The 24,098-nt window shown below is 44.8% G+C and overlaps 1 protein-coding gene across 8 annotated transcripts in view; it reads right to left on the reverse strand.

The window, feature by feature from the left end:
• The window catches only part of EPS15L1 (epidermal growth factor receptor pathway substrate 15 like 1), a 318,875-nt gene that overhangs the window by 219,263 nt on the left and 75,514 nt on the right, over positions 1–24,098 (reverse strand). For all 8 annotated transcript variants that reach the window (XM_085639255.1, XM_085639253.1, XM_085639254.1 and 5 more), the window contains 6 exons: positions 22,177–22,272; positions 21,793–21,858; positions 11,899–12,024; positions 10,622–10,681; positions 9,376–9,612; positions 8,632–8,789 (listed from right to left, as the gene is read on the reverse strand). In XM_085639255.1, coding sequence (XP_085495381.1) covers positions 8,632–8,789; positions 9,376–9,612; positions 10,622–10,681; positions 11,899–12,024; positions 21,793–21,858; positions 22,177–22,272 — 743 coding nt within the window. The remainder of the gene's footprint in view (positions 1–8,631; positions 8,790–9,375; positions 9,613–10,621; positions 10,682–11,898; positions 12,025–21,792; positions 21,859–22,176; positions 22,273–24,098) is intronic.

A 24,098-nucleotide genomic window follows, 5' to 3' on the forward strand; every position in this document is an offset into this window, starting at 1 on the left:
GATATCTGCCAGGAGGGTAGCATGCCGGACTCGATGCGAGAGGCACTGCTCGTCACCATTCTGAAACCGGGGCGGCCCTCGAACCTGTGCGGCTCGTACAGGCCGCTTTCCCTGATAAATGTTGACGCCAAGCTGTATGCAAAGGTCCTTGCTACGCGTCTGGCGTTGCTGGTGCCGGAGCTGGTGGCCCCGGAGCAGGCGGGGTTTATCCCGTCCAGGAACCTCACTTATAACATTCGCACAGTCCTTGGAGCCATGCAGCATGTGCACCCGGGAGGTAAGGCCTTGGCGATTTTCCTCGACATGGAGAAGGCGTTCGACTCTGTCGAGTGGCCCTTCATGGTGAGAGTCCTGAGGAAACTAGGGCTGGGAGAACCGTTCATGCAAATGGTGGGTGCACTATATTTTAGACCTACGGCCAGGCTGCGCATAGGGGACCGAGTCACGGACGCCTTCGCGGTCTCCAGGGGTACTCGGCAGGGGTGCCCCCTTTCTCCCCTCTTATACGCCCTGGTGGCGGAGCCGCTGGCGTGCGCTATGCGGGAGTATCATCAATTTGAAGGTATTAACTTCCCCTCCTATCGGATTTGCATTTCTACCTACGCGGACGATACGTTACTCTATGTCCGCAACCCGGAGGAGAATCTCTCCTCCATGCTGAGAGAGGTAGTCCGGTTTGGGGCCCTCTCGGGCCTCCAGGTGAACTGGAATAAGTCGCTGGCGTTCCCACTGACCCCGCTCACAGTGCCGTTCCCCATGGAATATCCCCTCCAGTGGACAACTGACTCCGTCCGATACTTGGGGATCCAGCTGCACAAGGACCCGGAGGTCCTGCTCCGGGAAAACTACGGGGTAGCCTACTCCAAACTTGTCGACGACGTAGAGGTGTGGATTAAACTCCCTCTGTCGCTGATGGGCAGAGTGGCCATCATGAAAATGGTGGTTCTGCCGAGATTCCTGTTCCTCTTCGCGAACATCCCCATTGTACTCTCTAAGGCTTTCTTTGCGCAGCTGACCCAGACTCTGGTTCGGCTGGCCTGGGGCGGTAAGCAGCCCAGGGTGCAGTGGAAGGTTCTGACGCTCCCCTACGAGATGGGGGGGCTTGGGGCCCCTGACCTGGAAAGGTATTATAGGATAGCGCAGGCGGCCCACCTACATACATGGGTCCACGCCACCACGGATATACCGCACGTGCTGATGGAGCGGCTATTTGCGGAACCGCTTCCCCTCCCGGCTACTGTCTTCCAGCCGGTGGACCGCAGGGTGGGAACATTGGACTCCCTGAGGGCCACGAATCATGCATGGCATGCGATTCGGAGGGCGCAGGACTGCGATCTGCTGTATTCCCCGCTGATGAGAGTGGAGTGGGCGATCTGGCTCCCCCCACTGAGGGACGCGGGGGTGAGGCGTGCACTGGGCGCCTTGGGCATCGCCAAACTGGCGGACCTGTTCCAGGACGGGGTGGTTAAAACGTGGGAACAGATTTGCTCGGCCCGGCCTGGGGCTACCCAGCTCCAGCGCTTCCAATTTCATAGAATCCGTGGTGCGCTGTCGGCCCTGCTGGGGCCGGGCCTGGAGGAACCGCCGGAGGTCCCGGAACTCACATATGTCATCAAAACGGTGGCCCCAGCCAAACTCGTTTCGACTCTCAAGAAAATTGGGGACCAGCACCGGGCGCCTGAGTGCTCGGCGGCGCGACGGGGGTGGCAGGCCGACCTACAAATGGAAATAACGGACGAGATGTGGACCTACTGCTGCTCTAGCACAAAAAGGGTGTCGTTAAACGGTAGGCACCGACTGATACACTTTAAGTTCCTGCAGCGGGTCTATTACACCCCAGAGAGACTACACAGGTATGGGCTTCGCCCATCGGCGGAGTGCGAACGCTGCCATGTCCCGGTAGCGGACTTCATACACATGGCCTGGCACTGTCCGGGTATAGCCCGGTTCTGGACAGCAGTGTTCCGGGAACTGAGCAAGATACTAGAAAAGGACATACAGCCTAACCCGGCGCTGGCGTTGCTGGGTTTCTCCAGGCCGCTCCCGCGGGCGCTCAGACGCCTGACGGATATAGCGCTTCTGATGGCTCGGCGAGTTGTGGCGTCGTGCTGGATGAGGGGGCCGCTCCCCACTAAAAAACGCTGGGTCAGAGATATGCTGTACTGCTGCACGCAAGCGGAGACATATAGTGAATTGTTGCCCCCGAAGAGCCGGCCCAAGGATTTTTGGGGACTGTACAGAACATATCTGACGGCTGGGGAAGCCGAGGGGGCGAGCCGGGAAGCGCCACAGGACGACGGACTTGATGCACATGGCGAGGCGGTGGCAGGTGTGATACTGGAGAGCGCGCTGGCGGATGCTTGACTGGATGGCGGGTTGGCGTGACGCTTACGAGGCGAGCCTGTGGGCTGAGTGTGTTGCAGGGCATTACCCGGAGGGGCGTGGCATGCTTTGAGTGGAACCGCGGGGGAGATGGAGAGTGGATGCGGAGTGGACGGCGAACTGAGAGTGGAGCACTGCTTTGCCTGCTTGAAGCCAGATGCAGGGACGGCGGATAGGACAGTACGCTGATGCGAGTGTGATGCGACGACGTGCGCGGGGTGGGTGGGATGCTTCGGAGGGGAGTTGGGTCTTGTTTAACAGAAACTCAGGGACTGGCTCAGGTTAGCTGGTGAAGGAGGTTGCTGGTGGAACCGCTCCACATACATGAGGGTCTGTAGCGGGGTCCGAGGGCTGGTGCTGCCACTGATATTTGCAGTATAGGCAATGGGATACCTTGTGGGTAGATCCCCCTGAAACGCCGCCGGTCCTCCGGGATGTCGGCTAAATGGCCGTGTACCTGTATACTGCACCTCCCTCCTTCCCCCCCCCCGCTCCTGCGGATCAGGGGGGGTAACACATGGCTATGTGACTTCCTGCTGTGCTGACCTGTATGCTTATTTTTTGTTAAATAAAGGTTTTTGAAACTTTAAAAAAAAAAAAACTGTTTTAACCCCTTCAGCGCTGCGCGGATTCCTCCGCGGTGCTGAAGGGTTCGAGCGCGGGCGTGGCCATGACGGAACGGTTCCGTCATGAGCACAGCTCAACCGATGCTCATGACGGAACCGTTCCGTCATGAGCATGGAAGGGGTTAAGGAGAAAACTGTGCAGAACAGAGGTCTGCCTGCTTTTCCCTTGTACCCAAAAACTGGTGGTGCTCTCTAGGGTCAAATCAATCAATCTCCTGTGTTCCCAGGGAAATAAAGCACTAGAAAGGCAACTTTACAGATGAAATGGAAGGTAAGCTGGAGATGGAAACTGTGTTGGATTCCTGGCTGAAGGACATAGAGCAACTTTACAGAAGCAGGCTAGAGAGAATGGAGACCTTTGCTGGGTCCAAGACAACACAAAGCAAATGTGAACATGCAGTAAGCGGAGTAGAAATACCCAGAGATCACAAATCAAGGGGCAGCAAGGACAGGGATGACAGTGAAGCCAGGTAGAGACAGAACTTATAAGGGGACGTGTCTACATTGTAAGCAAAACAAATTCTGCCTGCAGAGTTCTTTTTCACATTACCACTACTTTTTCATCTGCACAACAACCTCCGTCTATGACCGAAGAAATGTTAATCCAAACAAATTTGCCAGTTAAATTTGCAACTTTCAAAAATGACCATTATCATACAGAAAGACTGCCTCTAACTATTCAATTGAGCTGTTTCTCTGCTAGAAAGACCTTCTGGGAAAGACTAGTCACTGGAAGTATATCCAGCTACAACCCCTGCCTTCTTTTTAATAAAGCAAAAGACACACAATTGATGGACGGAATGCAGAACAAATCAAAACATTCACCCCCAGTCAAGAGATCTGGGCTAAATCCATCATTCTTTTGCTCACCATGCCACCCCAGTTTAGACCTGGCCATATGCAAATCAGTCTTGACCCTGTGCCTCATGGGAACAGTCCAGCCCGAACTGCCAAGCCAGGTCCTCCCTGGACTGGAAACAAGCATCCTAGGGCCGGTTTCGGGGTTTCACCCCTGTTCAGCCAGGATAGCTTGATTCCAGTGGCACAGTGAGCCCAGGACTCACGTCTGAGCATACCTGGCGCACTTAGGGCGAGAAAGCAAAGACACACAATTGATGGACGGAATGCAGTACAAATCAAAACATTCACCCCAAGTCAAGAGATCTGGGTTAAATCCATCATTCTTTTGCTCACCATGCCACCCCAGTTTAGACCTGGCCATATGCAAATCAGTCTTGACCCTGTGCCTCATGGGAACAGTCCAGCCCGAACTGCCAAGCCAGGTCCTCCCTGGACTGGAAACAAGCATCCTAGGACCGGTTTCGGGGTTCCACCCCTCTTCAGCCAAGATAGCTTGATTCCAGTGGCACAGTGAGCCCAGGACTCACGTCTGAGCATACCTGGCGCACTTAGGGCGAGAAAGCAAAAGACACACAATTGATGGACGGAATGCAGAACAAATCAAAACATTCACCCCCAGTCAAGAGATCTGGGTTAAATCCATCATTCTTTTGCTCACCATGCCACCCCAGTTTAGACCTGGCCATTTGCAAATCAGTCTTGACCCTGTGCCTCATGGGAACAGTCCAGCCCGAACTGCCAAGCCAGGTCCTCCCTGGACTGGAAACAAGCATCCTAGGACCGGTTTCGGGGTTTCACCCCTCTTCAGCCAGGATAGCTTGATTCCAGTGGCACAGTGAGCCCAGGACTCACGTCTGAGCATACCTGGCGCACTTAGGGCGAGAAAGCAAAAGACACACAATTGATGGACGGAATGCAGAACAAATCAAAACATTCACCCCAGTCAAGAGATCTGGGTTAAATCCATCATTCTTTTGCTCACCATGCCACCCCAGTTTAGACCTGGCCATATGCAAATCAGTCTTGACCCTGTGCCTCATGGGAATAGTCCAGCCCGAACTGCCAAGCCAGGTCCTCCCTGGACTGGAAACAAGCATCCTAGGACCGGTTTCGGTGGTTCACCCCTCTTCAGCCAGGATAGCTTGATTCCAGTGGCACAGCGAGCCCAGGACTCACGTTTGAGCATACCTGGCGCACTTAGGGCGAGAAAGCAAAAGACACACAATTGATGGACGGAATGCAGAACAAATCAAAACATTCACCCCCAGTCAAGAGATCTGGGTTAAATCCATCATTCTTTTGCTCACCATGCCACCCCAGTTTAGACCTGGCCATATGCAAATCAGTCTTGACCCTGTGCCTCACGGGAACAGTCCAGCCCGAACTGCCAAGCCAGGTCCTCCCTGACTGGGGGTGAGTGCTTGCAATGTTCAACACTCCGGCCATCATTTCCTTTGGTTTTTGCTTTGTTCTCCATAATTTGGCAGGGTATGCTCAGACGCGAGTCCCTTGCTCACTTTGCCACTGGATTCAAGCAAGCCTGGCTGACGATGGCTGAAATGCCAGAAACCGGTCCTAGGAAGCCTCTTTTTAATAAAAGCACGTTTAAAAAAAATGCAAACCCTGCCTTTCTTTTGACCTATGTCTTCTGTTCCCAGTCACCTGCAATGTAGCCATGCTCGATGCAGTGTGAAAGACAGGTGTATTCTTTTTTTGTAAAACCGTGATTAGCGTTCTATGGTGGGGAAAAAAACAATAACCTGAAACCCACCCTTCTCTTGTAAAACAAAGCAACATCAAATACTAAACCAAAACTAATGTTGATTTTTTTTTTTAAATAAAAGTTTAGTGTCTGCCTGAATGAAAACAATAAAAAAAAACAAAAGTAAATTAACAAAGTGAGCTCACTTCTTAAAAGAAATGTCCTCATCTAAAAGTATGCAAAGGCGCAGATAGGAAACCATCTTTTTATAGATATTCTTTCAGTTCTCACTTAAACTGCTCTGTTGCAGGATACTGTGACAGAATCTGGTCGCTGGATAGATTCAGAACAGCAGATAATGTATGCAGAAAGCAGAGCCTTCAATGTCACTTTTACTTCTACAAAAGAGGTTCAGCAGGGCGGAACCGTCACACCAGATGTGCCCTGCACAAGGTATAAGAAACAGTGTTTTATGAAGTCAACTTGGCCAAGCAGTCTGGGCAGAAGCACGGCCACACCTGGCAGAGTAGCAGCTCGCTCACACACCTTTTGGTTTAACTGTTTAACTTCATCTGCTGCTGGGGCTTTATGGCCTCTATTTATCGATATCAAGACAAGCTTACAGTACTTTGCTGTAACTATTTGGAATATAAATTAACTCTTGAGGTCATGTTAGCTTGTTTGGCTGCCTGAGCACCCTACTTTACGATTGTATATGAAAAGGTCAATAAAGAATAACTAGTAAAAAAAAAAACTCCATCTGCTGTTAAATACGAACACTTATATCTTGTCTTCCCATTCCATCAATATAGATCGCTGCAGTCCCAAAATTCTACTTTGTCACTACTGTCCCATGGCAGAATGTGCAAATGATCATGTTTTAAGGGGCGGAGGGATCTGCTAGTTATATTGAGGCATGTGGGACAAGCAATCCGGACTGCAAGCCCAGCGTTCCAACTTGATCACACGGGGACAACTGGTGCAAGTTACTTTTTCATTGCTTTATCAGAGTACCCTTACCGTTCCAAAGTATAAATATTCAGAGTCATGCTGACCCCTACGTTCCCCTTGTGCATCCATCTTCCCTTCTGGCACCTCTACACTAAACTAAAAGACATTCCAAATAAATGACTCAGAGCAAGGTATTTCTGCTCACCAGTCCATACTAAAGCTGGCCGACCAAACGCTGCAGAGGCGTTTACAGCGAAGCCTGTAACTCTACCAATGAAAATAACCTTCCCGCAAATAGTTAAACTGAACATATGCAGAACATGTTTATTTGTTTCTTATAATTATAGGGTTGCGTAACCTTAAGTCAGGTTTTTAAGGGGACCTTGCTCTGAAATCCAAGCTGAAATTGATCAAGACTTTTAGCGACCAACTGCTTAAGTAATAAGCTACAAGAGTTGCCATGAAAAACAAGAGTTCTAGAATCATGCACGGTTTTTGCTTATCCACATACATTTACCAAGGTCAGCCTTGGATCCCACCAACTACACTCAAATAAAGTCAATATTTAGCTTTTGAAAATGTTTCATATTTGGCAAGTCTGAGCCAAGAACTACCAACTTAGAAATGGCAAATACTTAAGTATAAAAAACAAATGTTGTTAGTTTGCAAAGTCTGAATCTAAATGGCTGGAAAGAATCATATAAACTGCACTTCAAGGCACTGGGAGATTATCTGTCGCAGCAAGTGAGCACGGCGTGTGGGCAGCAAGCTTCACTGCACAACAAAGCTCAAAAGTGAACTGTTGCAGTCTCTGGGTCTTGGAGTACAGTACATCCACAGAAATACTGATACACAGCCATTCACGACCTTAGATGATGAGATACCAACGTGGAAAGGCGAAGGTAAAGGCTAACAGTGAAGCCACACATCAGGAGGAACGGAGAATTAAGGACTGGATCAGAATCAAAGGAAATGAAACCAGTCCCTTATGATATGTTCTGTTGCGTTTTATGTACTGCTCTGTTATGCATACAATCCTGTGGCTCGATTGCATAAAATGTTGGAGAAGAGTGAAATAAAAATATGTCCATCCCTAAAAAGAAAGTGAACTTGAGCGTGAACAGCCTGAATTAGAGAGTCATGGTGAAGATCCTGCAAAAACGACAAAATCCAATAAATGGAGAAAAAAAATGCAAAGACTCATAACACTCTACCCATGGCCTAGAGCTACCTAACTCCTACGTCTTGTGACCTCTAACCACACTGAATCAGTAAATCTCTGAGAAATTGCAAGGGGAGAGAATAATCAGATGTTCCTGGAAAAACTGCACTTATTGCCGACTGCGTAACCACTACACTGAGAAAGAAACTGAGAAAGAAGTACATCCAGTGACAGCCCAGCCTCCAACCTCCATTTAGGCCAGGTCCCACGTGCATGGTATGTGCAATGGATCTCGGTCTAGTGCACATACTCTCTATGTCTGGGCGTGCTCCCTGGAGACTGCTCCAAATTCATCTTCCATGGTGCTGGAAGTCTCTGTTCTTAACAGGGTGGGATTGCGAGCATTCTCACAAACCAGCAATGTTCGTGGTCTAACTACCAGGAGAGAAACAGTGGAACACAATCGCACAGTGTAGAACAGGGCTGGAACACCATCAATTGAGGAAGAACCTGAGGACCACTGATATGCGGGCAGACTAAAATGCATTAGCGTAATAGTGCCTAACACCGATGACTTCAATTTGCAGGTGAAGCCTGAATAACCAGAAGTATCACCAGCATGTTGGACAAAAAGTACGAAAGGCCCAGAGTAGACCAATATTTTCAAAAGCAATTGAAAATTTGCTAGATTATGACCAATATTTGACAAGAAAGGTAATGAAATACTTTTTTTTTTTAAATACTGTTTATTGGTTTACTTAAGTTTGAACATTTAACCATAGCATTATTTAGCATGCATATTTTCATTCAAACAGATATAAAACGTGTAGGGATACAGAAAGTTTACATGTATCATTATATCGCCAAGTGTTGCAACGATGATGACAGGACTGGGTCATACAATCGCATTAAGACAGGTAATGAAAATAGTTGTGTAATCTTCTTACCATATGTGTGCTAGGAGATTCTGATGAAGGCATGACTGTATGAAAATATCTTTCACCTCGTGACCACTCACAAAGCCATCCTTGTCCAGATCAGTATTTAGAAAGATCTCGTCGTACCGTAGTTTGTCTGCTACTGGAACTACCCAATTTACAGCAGGCTAAAAACAAGAAGAGAATGTGTCAGCACCTAAAGATCACGGTTACAAATGGTTTTCCACCTCTGAAAAGTATGTCTGGTAAAACGACATGAAATAATTCAGTGAACAATAGTGCACAATATAAAGTTACCCATGGCGCTGTACATTCAGACAAATAGTTATTTACAGGAAGAGCAGAGATGGCAGTGACAATAGTTAAGAAAGGGGCTGGGTGTGTTAAGAAGTAAGTGAACAGGGCTATTGAGCGGCTTCAATGTACAAAACCTACAGTGGCCAGTGAAAACAGGTCAGTATCTGTCAACTTATCCCTCTCAACCTTGCCCAGTGTCCGGCACTCCTACTCGTCTGGCTTACCCGGCCATACTTGGAATGTCTATACTGCATTAAGCGGAGCAAAACGAGGCAGAGTGCAAGTCCACAGTGAGGAAGAAAGTTCAGAGCCAGTGTAAGACACTACCTTTTGCCCACTGATTTGGCAGTCTCCCAGTGTCAACAACCATGAGGTCATTGACAAACTGGGATAAAAGTGCTGCAGGGCTACTGGCTTGCTAAAATTACCCTGAAACATGTTAAAAGTTATTTGTACCTGGACAGGCTTCACGGAGTGCTTGGGTGACAAGCTGCCAGCACTGTTCAGGCTGTTGACACTGCCATGGGAAGGTGTGGATCGAAGGCTGTCTTTTGGCGGAGGGCTGGCAGGGAGGACAGGTACGGCACCTGGGAACAAATGTGCTTTCTTCCTCTTGGCAGGAGGGATAAGGGATTGAGGTAATACTGACGGCACTGGCTCCTTTTCCAGGGCTCTGTACACTAAGTGCATTGCCTGTAAACATAAACATGACATGAGGTAACTCACTTTTTATTGCATGATATACGCAGATTTGAAAGTTTCATTGAATGAACAAATAGAAGCGTACTTGATATTACATGGCGGTGTGTACAAGTTAAACCTTGGCCAGACAAACTAAGAGCCATCATGACAGTTCCTGCAATGCTGGCAGTCCACTGTGTCAAATCAGTTTGGAGAAAGAGACTTGCATCAGACCGGACTTGGTAGCAAGAAGTGCAAGACACACACTATGCATCATGTCCCTTCACTCAACCTCATGGTCCATTTATGTACATTTGATATTTAACAGTCTTAAAAATCAGACACCAGAAAGCAGGAAGAAAGGATACTCTGCATGGCTCTCAGCGCTTTCCTCGGGTAATATGGGAATCCACAAGGGATCTATGCAGGCTCTAAAGCCAGACCAGGTAGTTCCACCTTTGGAGGTCCTTAGAACAAATTTTTCTTACAGTAAGTGTATGGATCTCTGGGGGACAAGGCCTACGTGAATGCTAACCTCAGGTACAGAATGGCAGTCAGTTACACATACAAGGTGAGTTTGGATATCTAAGGAATACCACCCTTGATAGACCACTGGACCCGTCAGAAACCATTCCCAACAACTGTGCCAGTAGAGAATCATTCTCTATAGCTTGAAGCTTATCTTACTGGTAGTGCTGCTGTAAATATCCCCCAGCCACTAGGGCATGCCCTCTTACAGAGCAGTAATTTTGCTGATATCATGGACAGCACACACTGCACCTGTGAGCGCACGGCAATGAGCCAAATCGGCTCCACCTTCCTGTGAAATATGGCACAAGTTGACCTATCTTAAAAACGAAAATGTTGTGTGAATTGAGAAAAGTATTCACTTTCATCATATGAAGGTGGCAACACTGCGAAGTCGGTTTCTGTAATATTCCAACTTTGTCTATGCTTTGACAATACGTCCTTAGCCAACACCTCTGTCTTTATATGTGAAACTAATCTTTAAGAAACCTACCACAGCAAACTCCTCTCGATCCAGGTGTCCATCCTGGTCGATGTCACTAAGGTCCCAGACCTAAATCAGAAACAATGCAAGTCAGGCTCATAAAGCAACAAAGAACCTGAATAATCACCCACCACTCCCATAGCATTAGTGAACGTTGAAATAAAGCAACATTATTGCATGAAGATATATTCATTCTCTCTCTCTCTCTCTGATGATGCAGAGAAGATGAAACATATATGTTATATATACGTTTCATCTACTCTGCATTGTCAGTGATTCTGTGTTTTCGTGTCTATGTGTTCCGGTTCAAACATTGTGAAAAGAGAAAACGCACATTTCTCAACCACAGATAAATTGGGTCTTGCTTAAGGTATGACGTACACTGGAAGACATGTTATTGAATATAATCTGATGATAATGACTAACTAAAAAGTGATGCTTTTATTGTATGGTGGCTTGCAGACTACATCCAATTTTCATGTTAAGCAACAAATGTAATCATGTAAAAATTTGAAAAAAGAAATAAAGCTTCTGTCTCAAAAGCACGTTGGAGCAAATCTGAACCATGTGCTGAAACATCATGATCTCACATTTAAAGAGAAAGAAATTACCTGCTCCATGCAACTAAAACGTCTTATTCTACGGAAAAATATAACATGGCTGTGGTACTTCTGCATGCATGCAAGTCTACAAACCTCTATAATCTATGTATTTTGTGCTTATGCAAACTCTTAAATCCCTGTCGAATTTAAAAGAAATGTCCTGCAGGATATCTTAACCATTTGTGCGGAACTCTGCATGGTACCATCAAAGGTCTTGGAAATAATGAACAGAACAGTTTGCCAAGTAAACACATTTGGCAAGAAACCCTGACTGCCCAAATAACTAAAAAGTAGTTTCATGTTGCAGGTGGCTTTTAGGCACAAGGAAAACAAAACTTTCAGTGTCATCGAAAAGAGGCATTAAATTGCTTTCATGAGAGCAGTGCCCCCTCTGGAAGGACTGTGTACTTTTTACTACGCCAATTTCCACCACCTCTACCCACCAATCCAGATTAATGTGCGCCAGTACCTTTGAACGGTCAAACTAACTGTTTCCAGAGTGAACACTTTCCTGTGGACAGCATTTTAGTTATTCTTTACTTCAGCCAGCATTGGAGCGAGCAACAACAGATAAACGAATTTACCCAGCAAAGAACTAGCAAGCCACCAGCTTCCTCAATCAAGCCCTTATACCTATAGAGAGAAGGGGTTGAAAGACGAGAACAAAACAATTGGTGCACTTACCCTTCCAAGGATGTCGAGAGGTAGTTTTGAGTTAATAAGAACTGGTTTCACTTTATCTCCAGAAAGTAAACCATTCACAGGCACCAGGCTTTCGAAAATAACATCGAATTTTGCTTTCTCTTCTACCTAGTTGGTAAGAAATAGCCTGAATAAGTAAAAAAGTGTGCCTGTGTAAGTTTCAAAAATAACAGTGACTAACACACTGACTGATTTGATTCTAAATATATTACTTCAAACCCTGTGCAATTTCTACCACAAACTCAAAATCCCTCCTGCTATAGTGTGCTCGGTGAGATACAATGGGCCCAGCGTGCATTTTTGTTGGTCAAATGAGCTGCAAAGCAATCAGGCTTGGTAAAGTGAAACCGGGTTTATGATCATAAACTTACAGAAAACACTGAACATCGGTGAAAGAGGCTTTACAATCCATATAAACACGGAACCTTTTCCCATTTTATTGGTGCATTATTTTTTATGTGCTTAACTAGAATCAACTTTTTATAACCCACATAGGCATTATTCAGTAACAGCATGATGTCACGGGGGAGTTTGTTTCCTAAAACACACACTGCAAAAGGAGCCTATATGCTTGCATGAGATGAGTGCCTTTAATGCTGGTGGCAAGTGCAGAACTGATGTCAAAGAAGACGTATGTCCTCCACAACAGTCCCAATAAGTTTCTATTGCCTGTTTGCACTCGGCAGGTGTCAGAAAGGTGATATGGCAAAAAGAATGTATTGTCTTTCAGCTAAGACCTTCCAGCGATAGACATAAGCGGAAAAGTTTATCTATAGCCACAGAGGAAAGTGAGGACTGTGAATACGGCCTAAAAAGAGGCATTTAAAGGAACGTACAGGTAGATTTAATCCTAGGAAGAAGGCTCAAAGAGCAGCTTATCTCAGATTTACACTTTCAACAAATCTTCCCAAAAACTTAAGTTACAGGATAGCACCAAGAAAACCCAGTATGGAGTTGTTGGCACAGTCATACAGTATTATTTTACAGAGCATTTGCCATTTTGCTTTTTTGTTAACTATTCTTTGGGAAATGTATTACGTATTAAAGTCCAACCATGTATGACAGTCTGTTTTGATCTGCATTAGTCCCTTAATTTCTTGCAGCATGAAAACACTCCAGTGATCTAAACACATCAATATCCTTGTTGTAATTTAAGCAACACGTTTGTTTCCCATCACAGATTTAATCTAATTTCTGTACCACCTCTAAAGTTTCCAATAATATCTCTTTATGGTGCTTTTCATGACAGAATATATCCAGGGGGTCTAATGGGGAAAATTCCCTATCAATATTAGGAATAGAAACAAAACACAAGTTTTAGGAAGGGGTGGGAGGGAGAAATTAATTAAAATCATCACTTGAACAAAATAGTTTAAGGGAAGAATAAACAGCAAAGAAAGTGACTGAATGCAACATAAGATCTACTTTCCAGTTAGAAAAGAAAACAAAAAGCAAATCTGAAATGTAATTTTAAGCCTGATTTAGAGTTGGTGGTAGTAAAAATCCTCCAATTTAAGGAAGTAGCTGTGAAATCAGAAAAACTAAACTACAGACGGATCTCCATCTTAATATTCATATGGTGAAAGACATTCCTCAGATGAACAGACATCTGAAATTAGCATCTCCTGCACAAATCAAGCCATTTTCCTTTACCACGCAATGCTATCTCAAGCCCGATTTTAGATCTATTCATTTATAGCAACTGTATCAACTTTAAATTAAGTTCTCTATTCGTGAAATGTTAACATGCATCATGACAATCATCAAATATGTGCATGTGATTATCAGTCTGTGCACTGGTGTCCACCTCTGGAGAAGTCACTTTTACGCTGGGGGTTTGCACAGAACAGGGAAGATGTCACTTCCGGTTAAATCAATCCGTGGCTGGGGGTTTGCACAGAACAGGGAGGATGTCACTTCCAGTTAAACCAATCCTTGAATGTTACGTGTAGAATCTAAGCTGCTGTGCGATTGCTTAGTCTGTCATTAAACACGCAGAGAGGAGGAGTAACCACTAACAAAGACAAGGCAATGAAGGGCGTATTCACTATTCAAATAAATCTTCCTGTTTATTTGGTCCAAAGACATCTTTTCAAAAGAAATGATCTCAGGAGTTTAAATAATTATAATACGTGGTACAGTATGAGAAACTCTGTTGGGTGATAAAAAACAAGTTACTTACCTGTACAATGTGGTTCTCCAGTATTGATATCTTTCATAGATTCACATGCCTGTATATTCCCCGTCGACATGGTGGGAGTCTCACGGTAATTAGAAAAGAAGTACATAGAAAACCACCAAAAGGAAAGAAAAACTTTGACATTCGTCAACCTCTTTATGTAGGTTCAAACTTTGACCAATCAGAGACCAGCCCTAGACCTCAACTCCCCAGCCATAGCCACCAGACCACACATTTTACGCACAAGTGTTCTAAGGTTAAGTAGTAACATGAGATCAGAAGTGGCAAGCCTAGACGGGGAGGAGGGAGGGCCGCATGTGAATCTATGAAAGATATCAATACTGGAGAACTGGGTGTACAGGTAAAAAACTTGTTTTTTCTCCAGTATTGAATCTTTCATAGATTCACATGCTTGTATCAGAGTAGTTAGCAGTGTAATTCCATAAGTTTGCGACTAGGCGAAGACCTTCATATGCAATAAAGGTGACATATTCAAACATACCAATACATATGACTCATGAAATCCAAACAAATCGTTAAATAACAAAAAAAATCTGTGAAAATCAAATACACGAGACAAATAGAAGTGATAGATGTGAAAGGCTGTACTTTAAGCAAACAGATGTCTCATGACAGCTTGACCCACTGAAGTGTCCGCTTTCCATACCGAGTCTAAGCAGTAATGCCTAGTAAATGTATGCACGTTAGCCCATGTTGCAGCTCTACAAATGTCTGGAAGCGATACACCGGCAAACAAGGCTGTAGAGGCTGCCATCTTCCTAGTGGAGTGCGCAGACACTTTTGCAGATAGAGTTTTTCTAGTCTTGTTATGGCCGAAAACAATTGCAGAGGAGATCCAACGTGCAATACTGTTCCTTGAAAGGGCCTGGCCCTTCCTTGGCGAAGTAAAGGACACAATAAGCTGATCCGATTTTCTGAAAGTCTTTGTTCTATGAATGTAGAACTTGATGCAACGCTTCACATCCAAAGAGTGCAATGCTCTTTCAGCAGCAGTTGAAGGATTCCCAAAGTATGTGGTGAGCACAACTGGTCCATTCAAGTGAAAAGAAGTTGGAACTTTAGGAATAAATTGAGGATTTGTTCTCAATAAAAGCTTGTCTTGTCTGAATTGAAGGAAAGGTGCAGCTACCATGAAAGCCTGAATTTCACTGATCCTTCTAGCCGATGTGAGGGCTAAAAGGAGAGCCGTTTTCCATGAAACATATTTTAAATCAGCCTCGTGTATGGGCTCGAAAGGTGATTTTATCAATTGGGCTAGCACTGTGTTTAATTCCCAAGGGACTGCAGGGCACTTTAAGGGTGGGAAAAACCTGAAGAGGCCTTTCATAAATTCTTCAACAATTCTTGTTGACCACAATAAGAGTTCCTGTGGTTTCCTGCGAAACCTGGAAATAGCCGCCAAGTATACTTTAATTGATGAGTGAGCCAATTTTGATTTAGCTAAGTGAAGTAAGTAAGCCAAGACCTGTTATGGGGTTGAGAGCAAAGGATGCAAGTCTTTTTCCTCGAACCAATGGCAGAATCTCTTCCATTTCACAGCATATGACCTATTCCTGGAAGCAGCTCTGGCCCATTAGAGGATGGATCTGCAATCCGTTGTGATGTTTAAATCTGTGAACTCATAGTCGTGAGGTTCCAAGCTGACAAACGTAGAGATTTTAAATGAGGATGGACAATTTGACCGTTGTTCAATGAGAGTAGGTTCAGTAGCAGAGGAAAGAGAATGTGCGGCGATATCGAGCACAGGAGAAGCTCTGTGTACCAAAACTGCCTCGGCCATGCCGGAGGAATGAGATGACATGGTTCTTTCTTCATCTTGCTCAATACTCTTGGGATGAGGGGAAACGGCAGAAACGCATAGGCAAACGTCCCCGTCCACTGCATCTGTAGGGCGTTCCCCCAAGATTTTTCGGAGGGAACCTGCTGGCGAACCTTTCGCACTTACTGTTGCTTTCCGTCACGGAAAGATCCAGTTTTGGAGTGCCCCACTGATTGAAGACTTGTCTCAGCTGGTCCTCGTCTAACTCCCATTCATGACATTGGGAATTGGTTCTGCTTATAAAATTTGCCCAATCGTTGTCCACGCCCGGAACATGCTTTATTTGCAATGTTGTGTTGTGCTGAATTAGCCGCATCCAAATCTCCTGGGCCTGTTCTGACACTGTGAGAGATCTGGTGCTTCCTTGCTTGGCAAGATAGAACATTGTTGTGGTGTTGTCTGTTCTTACCAGAACAGAGGATCTCTGGTTTCTGGGAAGAAAGGCTTGTAGCCCCAGAAGAACTGCCCTCAGCTCCAAAAGATTGATGTGTGAAAACGTTTTTTGAACAGACCATTTACTGTGGATTTGCAATTCCTGGAGATGCGCCCCCCAACCGTCCATTGAAGCGTATGTTGTCATAATATAATGAAGCTGTGCAGGTTGAAACGATATGCCTGAAGAGATATTGCTTTTTATTTCCCACCATGTCAGAGCCTGTTTCATTGTCTGAGAGAGAGAAGATGTCCTCGAATGAGCCGTGCGCCTGCACCCACTGCATGTCTAACTGCTCCTGGAGAGGCCTCATGTGCAGCCGACAATTCGAAATCAACGGGATGCATGACGATAGCATCCCCAGTAAAGACTTGAATACTCACAGAAGTGGACTCTATTGCGCGTAGAAGGGATGCTAAGCGCATTATCCTGAGCTTCCGTTCTGAAGTGGGAAACGCCTTCATCGAATTTGTGTTCAGAAGCGCCCCTAGAAAAATACCCTTCTGGCTTGGGATCAATTGCGACTTCTCCACGTTGAGTTGTTACCCCAGGGACTTGAAAAGCCGCTGACAAGCCCTCGTAGATTTTCTGGTATAGTGAAATGTAGCCCCTTTCACCAGCCAGTTGTCCCGGTAGGGGTAAAACTGTTGTCCCTGCCTGCTCAGAAAAGCCGCTACCGGGGCCATACATTTCGTGAGAATCTCTTGAAGGGACAACATTCTGGACGATTGCTTCATGATGTATTTTTCAGCTGTCTGAGGTCCATGACCTGTCTCCATTTCCCACATTTTTTCTTTATCAGGAGGAAATTGGAAGAAAAGCCCTTCCCTCATTGTCCGAAAAGCACTTTTTCTATCGTCCCATTCTTTTAGTAGAGTCGAGATTTCTTGCCTTAACAGAACAAATGATGATGATGCATTTTCCTTGGAGGTGGAGACCGAGGAGGCTTGCGGACAAATTCTAGGGTGTGGCCGTGTTGGATGATGCCCAGTACACATTTGTCCTTTCTGATGGCATGCCATTGATTTAGAAATGGAAACAGCTGATGGGACCGTAGTGGTTGAAAACGAGATGAGGTGGCTGGCGGAAGACAAACGTCACTGACATCTTGAGGGATCCTGTGATTTTGCTCGTCCTGCAAGCTTGTGTCTAGCAGATTGTTGATTGTATGACAGTTTGAAGGCACAAAATTGTTGCTGTACTCTGTATTGTGGTCTGTAACTTTGCTGACCATATGGTTGATATCTGTATGACTGGTATGACGGTCTTTGCTGGAATTGATCTCTACCTCCACGAAAGGACTGAAAACTCCTTTGTTGCAACGTGCCCAAGGACTGTGCAGTCTAGGTATCTTTTTTGATGCCCTGCAGCTCCTCGCGTACGTGCTTTCCGAAAAGATTCTCCCTGTCGAAGGGCATATCCAGGACCTTCGATTGAATTTCAGAGTGAAAAGACATTGCCCTAAGCCAGCCCTGTCTACGAAGAACTGCAGCACCTGCCATTTGCCTGAAAGCACTTGAAGATAGATCCATTGCCGAATCAATCACCTCCGAAGACGCTCTAGCACGCTCCTGCAGGAGGTCCTTTGCTTCTTTCTTCTTATCATCTAGAAGGTATTCAAGAAATGGAGCCAGGTCTGACCATAAATTACGGTCGTACCTTCCCAAAATTGCTAATGCGTTAAGAGGCCTTGATAGCAGTAGCAGCCATAGTAGTAAAGCGTTTGCCGATGTTGTCAAGGCGTTTGCCTTCCCTGTCTGGAGGCACCATACAAGGAGATTGCAGATTTCTACAACGCCTCTGGGCAGCCTGCATTATTACTGAATCTGGACTAGGACGGCAAATTAAACATGCCGGAGCAGAATCAGGTGCCTTATATTTCTCTTCCATCCTCGGTATCACAGCAGGAACAGAGGCTGGGTTCTTCATTATCTTCAGTCCTTCACTCCAAATGAAATCTACAATCGGGATGGATCAAACTGATTTCTTTGCTGTATCTTTAAAATGGTAAAGAAAACACTCAGTTTGTACTACAGGCAAAGGCAAATCGAACCTCCTAGAGGCCCTCTCAGGTATTTCATGGAAGCCCCCAATATCTCCCGGGGGGAAGCCACCGGGCGATGGCGAAGATGGAGCCACATAGTCATCCCACTCCTGACCAATCAGGTCCGGATCCTGGGTGAGCTCACCCTCTTCGGGTTGATCGTCTGCCTCACTCTCGATGTAATCATCCTGGATTGTAAGACATCGAGGAGCCAGTCTCTCAACCTGCGCAACAGGCGGGGGACTAACGATTGGTGGAGGCGGAGCAAGCTGAATATTCGGACTGCCGGGTGTCAAAGGAACCGGAGTGTGAGAGTCCGGAAATCTTTTATAATAGTCATTCAACATATGCCTAAGGTCTGTGACCAGAGAGACTGGTACTAGCATGGAATCTCTCCGAACATCCTGACGCTCTTCATAAGAGTCATAAGGATAGAGCGACCCAAGAATTAATAATCTCCATCCATATATTCTGACTGTCCTTGTGCTTCCTCTTCCTCATCAGTGTCCTGGCATTTGACGCTGAGCTGTGAGGGACTGTAAGCGGGCCAAAAAAACTTTCATCCCCTGATTCCTCGTTATCAAGAAGGTGAGAGGGAAGCAATGGTGACATTTTGGGTAAAGGTGACAATACTGGTGATTTTGGAATCATATGGAGACTTTTAGCATCCCGTTTTTGATCCATCGACGACAATAGACGCCTGCTAGTGATCGTTGCTGATACTGGCTGAGAGGGTGATTGGAACACTGTCGTCGACGGAGCGCCCATCGACGGGGCCGTCAACAGTGCTTCCGTCGACGAAAACGTAGACGCAATCGTCAACACAGTGTTCGTCGTCGAAGCCGAAATCGTCGTCACCGTGTTCATCGACGATGCCGTCATCATGGCCGTCAACGATGCAGTCGTCGCTATGGAAGTCGGAGATTTTGTGGAAGTCCTCAAACGCGGGTCCGTCGACGGTGCTTTCTTCGTCAACGAAGCCTGTTTGAGAGGTGTGACAGGCAAAGAAGCAGTAGAGGATTTCTTCAGGCCTGATTCCCTAGGGTCAAGAGCTGTTTTAACAGCGGAGGAGGATTTCTCCACCTTTAACTTCTTTGAATTAGCCGTTAATGAGGGAGAACCCTCTTTTTTACGTTTCCTCTCCATGAGGATGGCCCAGGACTCTCTTCAACATCAGAACCGGATTCTGAATTAGATTTCTTTTTCTGGAGCCATAACAACAATCTGGCTTCTCTATCTTTTAAGAGTTTTAGCTGAAAAGGTTCTACAGTATTTACAGTCCTTGGCTGTATGTTTAGGGTAAAGGCAATACAGGCAGTTTTTGTGTTGATCTTCAGAAAAAAGCCTTTCCTTCCCACAGGACCTACAGGGCCTGAAAAGTCTTTTCTTAGAACCCTCAGACATTTTGAAGTAAAGAAGGTAGAAAGACAAAACCTTGAGGTGAATTCAAGCAGGGTCGAAAGTTCACTCACTGACACTCACTGACAAACCGAGCAGAGCAGTTAGAAATCTGAGGTCTGGTGGGTTTGGCTGGGGAGTTGAGGTCTAGGGCTGGTATCTGATTGGTCAAAGTTTGGGCCTACATAAAGAGGTTGACGAAAGTCTAAGTTTTTCTTTCCTTTTGGTGGTTTTCTATTTACTTCCATGGTACTTCTTTTCTAAGTACCGCAAGACTCACACCATGATGACGGGGAAGATACAAGATTGTGAACCTATGAAAGATTCAATACTGGAGAACCACTGTTATTATGAATTGTAAAAAATGGGTGAATACCACGACAGACAACACAGTGACTTTATACAAAGCCCTATTGATTCAATTGAGATTCAATATATTATAGTCGACCTACATGTGTTTACGGGAAAACACGAAAAAGCAACATGAGTAGTAAGACACTTCTTGCGCAATATATCTATATTATTAAAAAAGATTGGAGAATGAGTGTTAAGCCCAATTTATTAGTTAAGGTGGTTTTACAGCTCCACTTTACACTCATTTGAGACGCCAAAGCAGTCTCCATGTAACTGGAGTACAGGGTCTAGCTTTGCCTTTTGACGGTTCCACGTGGTACACGATCAGGTCTGATAAGATGGAGGACGTTTTGAGAAATGTACTAAATCAAATGATTCTGGAGAGTATGATTCAGCTCTGTCTTTGTCTGGTCCTGTGATTAGAAAGCAGAGCACTGCAGGGGTTAGTTTTTTAATGGGCTCTTGGCATACAGGTGTAGGGTTTCGAGGGGTGGTTTTACTTTGCCTCTCTTCTAGAGCATTTATTAGTCCGCAAGCTGTACATGTGTGAGTGTGCACATGCTTATACTTATTACCTACATACATATAGAAACACAGTCGCCATTGACTGCATAGTTATGGTTAGGTCTCACTTTCCATTGTAAAGCATATTTTTTGGTTCGCTAACAACTTTTGTCGTTTAAAAAATCTCTTTGTGAGGTAATTACTATTCCACTTGGGGAGAGGTGTGGCATAAGTGGTGAATTTCAGTTTTCACTTAAACTTCACTTTAACTATGTCAATATTTTTCAGTGTATTTCGGAGGTTTTTATAAACTAATTTTAGACTTTTGAGAAAAGGTTAACTATAACTTGCTGATAAAGTACAACCTCATATACTCGTTGCCTTTAATACCTAAGCTTTGGTGCACATAATATGCACTGATATATTACATAGCCAAATTTTAATGCCGTTCTTGTATTAATCTGAAGTGGTCACTTGCCTTGATATGCATGCTATGTTTCATGATTTTCTTAGGCCCAGAATCCATTTTACTCAGTGTTGTACATTTTCTGCCTCACGCAGTACAGCATAGCCTTGGGTCCTATGTTGGCAATCAAAAGGGTAATTTCCGAAAGCAGTGTGCTCGATTGTATGTTTATACAACAGTATGTTAACCTATCATCGAAGTAACAGTTTCTGTCGCGTGCTCATCTTCCAAATGACTTATATTGGGAATAAAGTGTGTAAAAATGTTTGTAATCTGAACAGAATTTAGCACTCTGGGTTGCCATTTGCTTGATTTTGCTTGGCTGTACACAATTTTAGCATTAAACACGGTACACTTTAGGCCACAACGTGTTGCATTTTACTCTACATTCCTTTTAGAAACGTTTTTTAGTGAATAGCCACACAAACACACATAAATACATGACAGACAGATGAACCTTCCTATAAGTGACATGGTATGCCTCTGTCTGTGCTACAGACTCATTCATTGTCGAACTTTAAACAACTTTGTGCCAAACCATGAGGTTCTGTGCATAAATATTTTGCAGTCAATGCGAAAAACATGTCTACTTCCACACAGCTTGTCTACATGCATCACATTAAAGCAAACAACTCCAGAATGTCTAAAAAAAACTTACCCGGACAGACCAATGCGCCTCCGTGGGAGGGGGAGGTGTGACCATTAGGGGGCTACTAGTGTCCCTCTAAAAAGTATAAAAAAAGGAATTCATTATTTTTGTCCCATAACCTTTTCAAGATTCAATAAGTCAGAGCACGCAGGTTTGGGAAATGTTACCTGGGCACATTTATCATGATTTTCCAGTATTTTTACGTTCCATTAAAACATTTGTTTGTGTTTAATACTGAAAAGAGTTGTATGAATTGCAAGAAGGGTGCTATGGCTTCTCTGAGGGCTGATGCTGAGTTTGACATTATACCAGCCTCTGAAAAGTGGGCATAGAAAGCAAACATGGACATAGCTGCTTGAATGCAGCATCAATGAAATAAAGAAAAACACTCACAAACTTAGGTGGCGGCACTGCCAGACTTAAACTGCTCATGGTAACTTCATGGCCATTTTGTGCACAGGCAACAAGGCGCAGTGCCACGTAAAATCCCTACAAAATACAAATCAAAGAGTGTTAGGAAAGAAAATCACATTCTACTAATAAGCAAGCCATGTACAGTTTATATAGCGTAAACCATTTACAGGACATTTTGGTCAATTTAAACTTGACATAACTATTGGTATTTTGGAGAACAGACAGGATGACAGCTTTAGCAACTGAAATACAACATGAACTTAAGGAGAGCCAGTCTCCCAATGCTGCCCTCTTCATCCATGCCAATGAGTTTCTCTCCTCTCTGGAGGAGCGACTCTAGTCCCACGTCCTGTCTGTATGGAACTTTGAGGTCAAAGGCCTTTGAACCTTCAGTTTCGGAATGCAGCCTATTTCAGGATGAAATGGATTGCACAATAATTGGAACTTTTCTGCTTTATGTCAATTGTGGCAAGATACAAGGCATACCCTCGTAGAGAGGAATGCCGAAGCATGATTAGAAGGAAGATCAAAGTACACTGCCTGCTTAGCACTGACATCAGAGCGGAAACTTGTTCGGTTAGATGTTGTTGTTCTCACTCTGCATCTGCTTCAGAAAAGTGAGTGTATCTACGTTGGCTTTTTGAGGAATACCAGCCCGTGAATCTGCTTGTGGGCAAACAGGGAAGTGTACTTCCACAGATGAGGAGTAGAGAGACATGGAGCTACATATAGCTAATGCCAGGCCTTACTTTTAAAATGAACTTCATCACACAATTCGTGCTGTACTACAGGCAGAAGACCTGGCATAATGCCTTCCTATATAGACACTGGTGAAGTGGAGATAGGGAGTAGCGTAATATATATCCCTAAATATTTATTATGAATACTAATGGCTCAGACTGAACAGCTGGGTTTAGAATATCAGGAACAAACTAGCAAGAAAGAGCATTTCTGCTCAGCTGAGATCTAATACTGCTGAAACGAAAATGATGGACAGTGATATCGACCAATTATCCACTGAAATTATGTACCCGCAGAGTTCAGGTGTAGACATGAAATGCTGGGGAACAACCTTGGACACTGTAGAGGGCACCGCTGAAGAGTCCAAGGGGATGCAGAATAGCAGTAACGTGAGACCCAAGTCAGCATTTGCCTCTCTTCTCCCTTTTGCCTTTCTTCTTATTTTGTTAGTCCTATGCACCAAAAAAATATTATTCAAGTTGGATTGTGGTACCTGATAGTGTAGTTGTATTTTAATTCCTCCTCTCTGCTTACATGTGGTGTGCCTAAAATGTACTTTTTGAGCATACTTCAATGCAGCGTACCAGAACCAGAAAGTACTGCTTCCAAATGACTGATACCCGAACTTGGAGGGAGATTGGCTCAAGGTATGGTGTACATGTTTAAAGAGTTGAACTAATTTTTTCATATTTACTGAGAACAGCCTGTACAGAGTCTTGTGTATTGTTAGGAGTTTGGCAAGGATGATAGACAGAGCTCTCCAGCTGAAAGGAGGCATGCCAAGAGACTGGTTTCTCTAACACTCTGGTCATGTCAGTGACTCTAGAAACAGACATCATAGGAGCCATGGTATCACCGGTAGCTGATAGGGTTAACATCCCCTGGTGAAAGAAGAGAATTAGTAAGATGAAGTGAAAACAGAACACTTCATATGCAAATATGCCTCTGCAGGGTAGTGATGTCAGTCAGTAATTACAGTAGCAGCCACAAAGTATGCAACACTACAATACCTCGAGGGATTTGCTTGTAACTCTTTTCCTGCTTTGGGAGCTGGATTCCCCTTTTTAAAAAATCATTTTGCAGCTTCCAAAAACGCAATAAGATGACCCAGGGGAATCTGTATGCCATAGTTTGGCCTAAAAAGCAGTAGCCTGTATCCT

This window comes from Triturus cristatus, chromosome 12 (assembly GCF_964204655.1).
Source record: "Triturus cristatus chromosome 12, aTriCri1.1, whole genome shotgun sequence".
Classification (NCBI taxonomy): domain Eukaryota; kingdom Metazoa; phylum Chordata; class Amphibia; order Caudata; family Salamandridae; genus Triturus; species Triturus cristatus.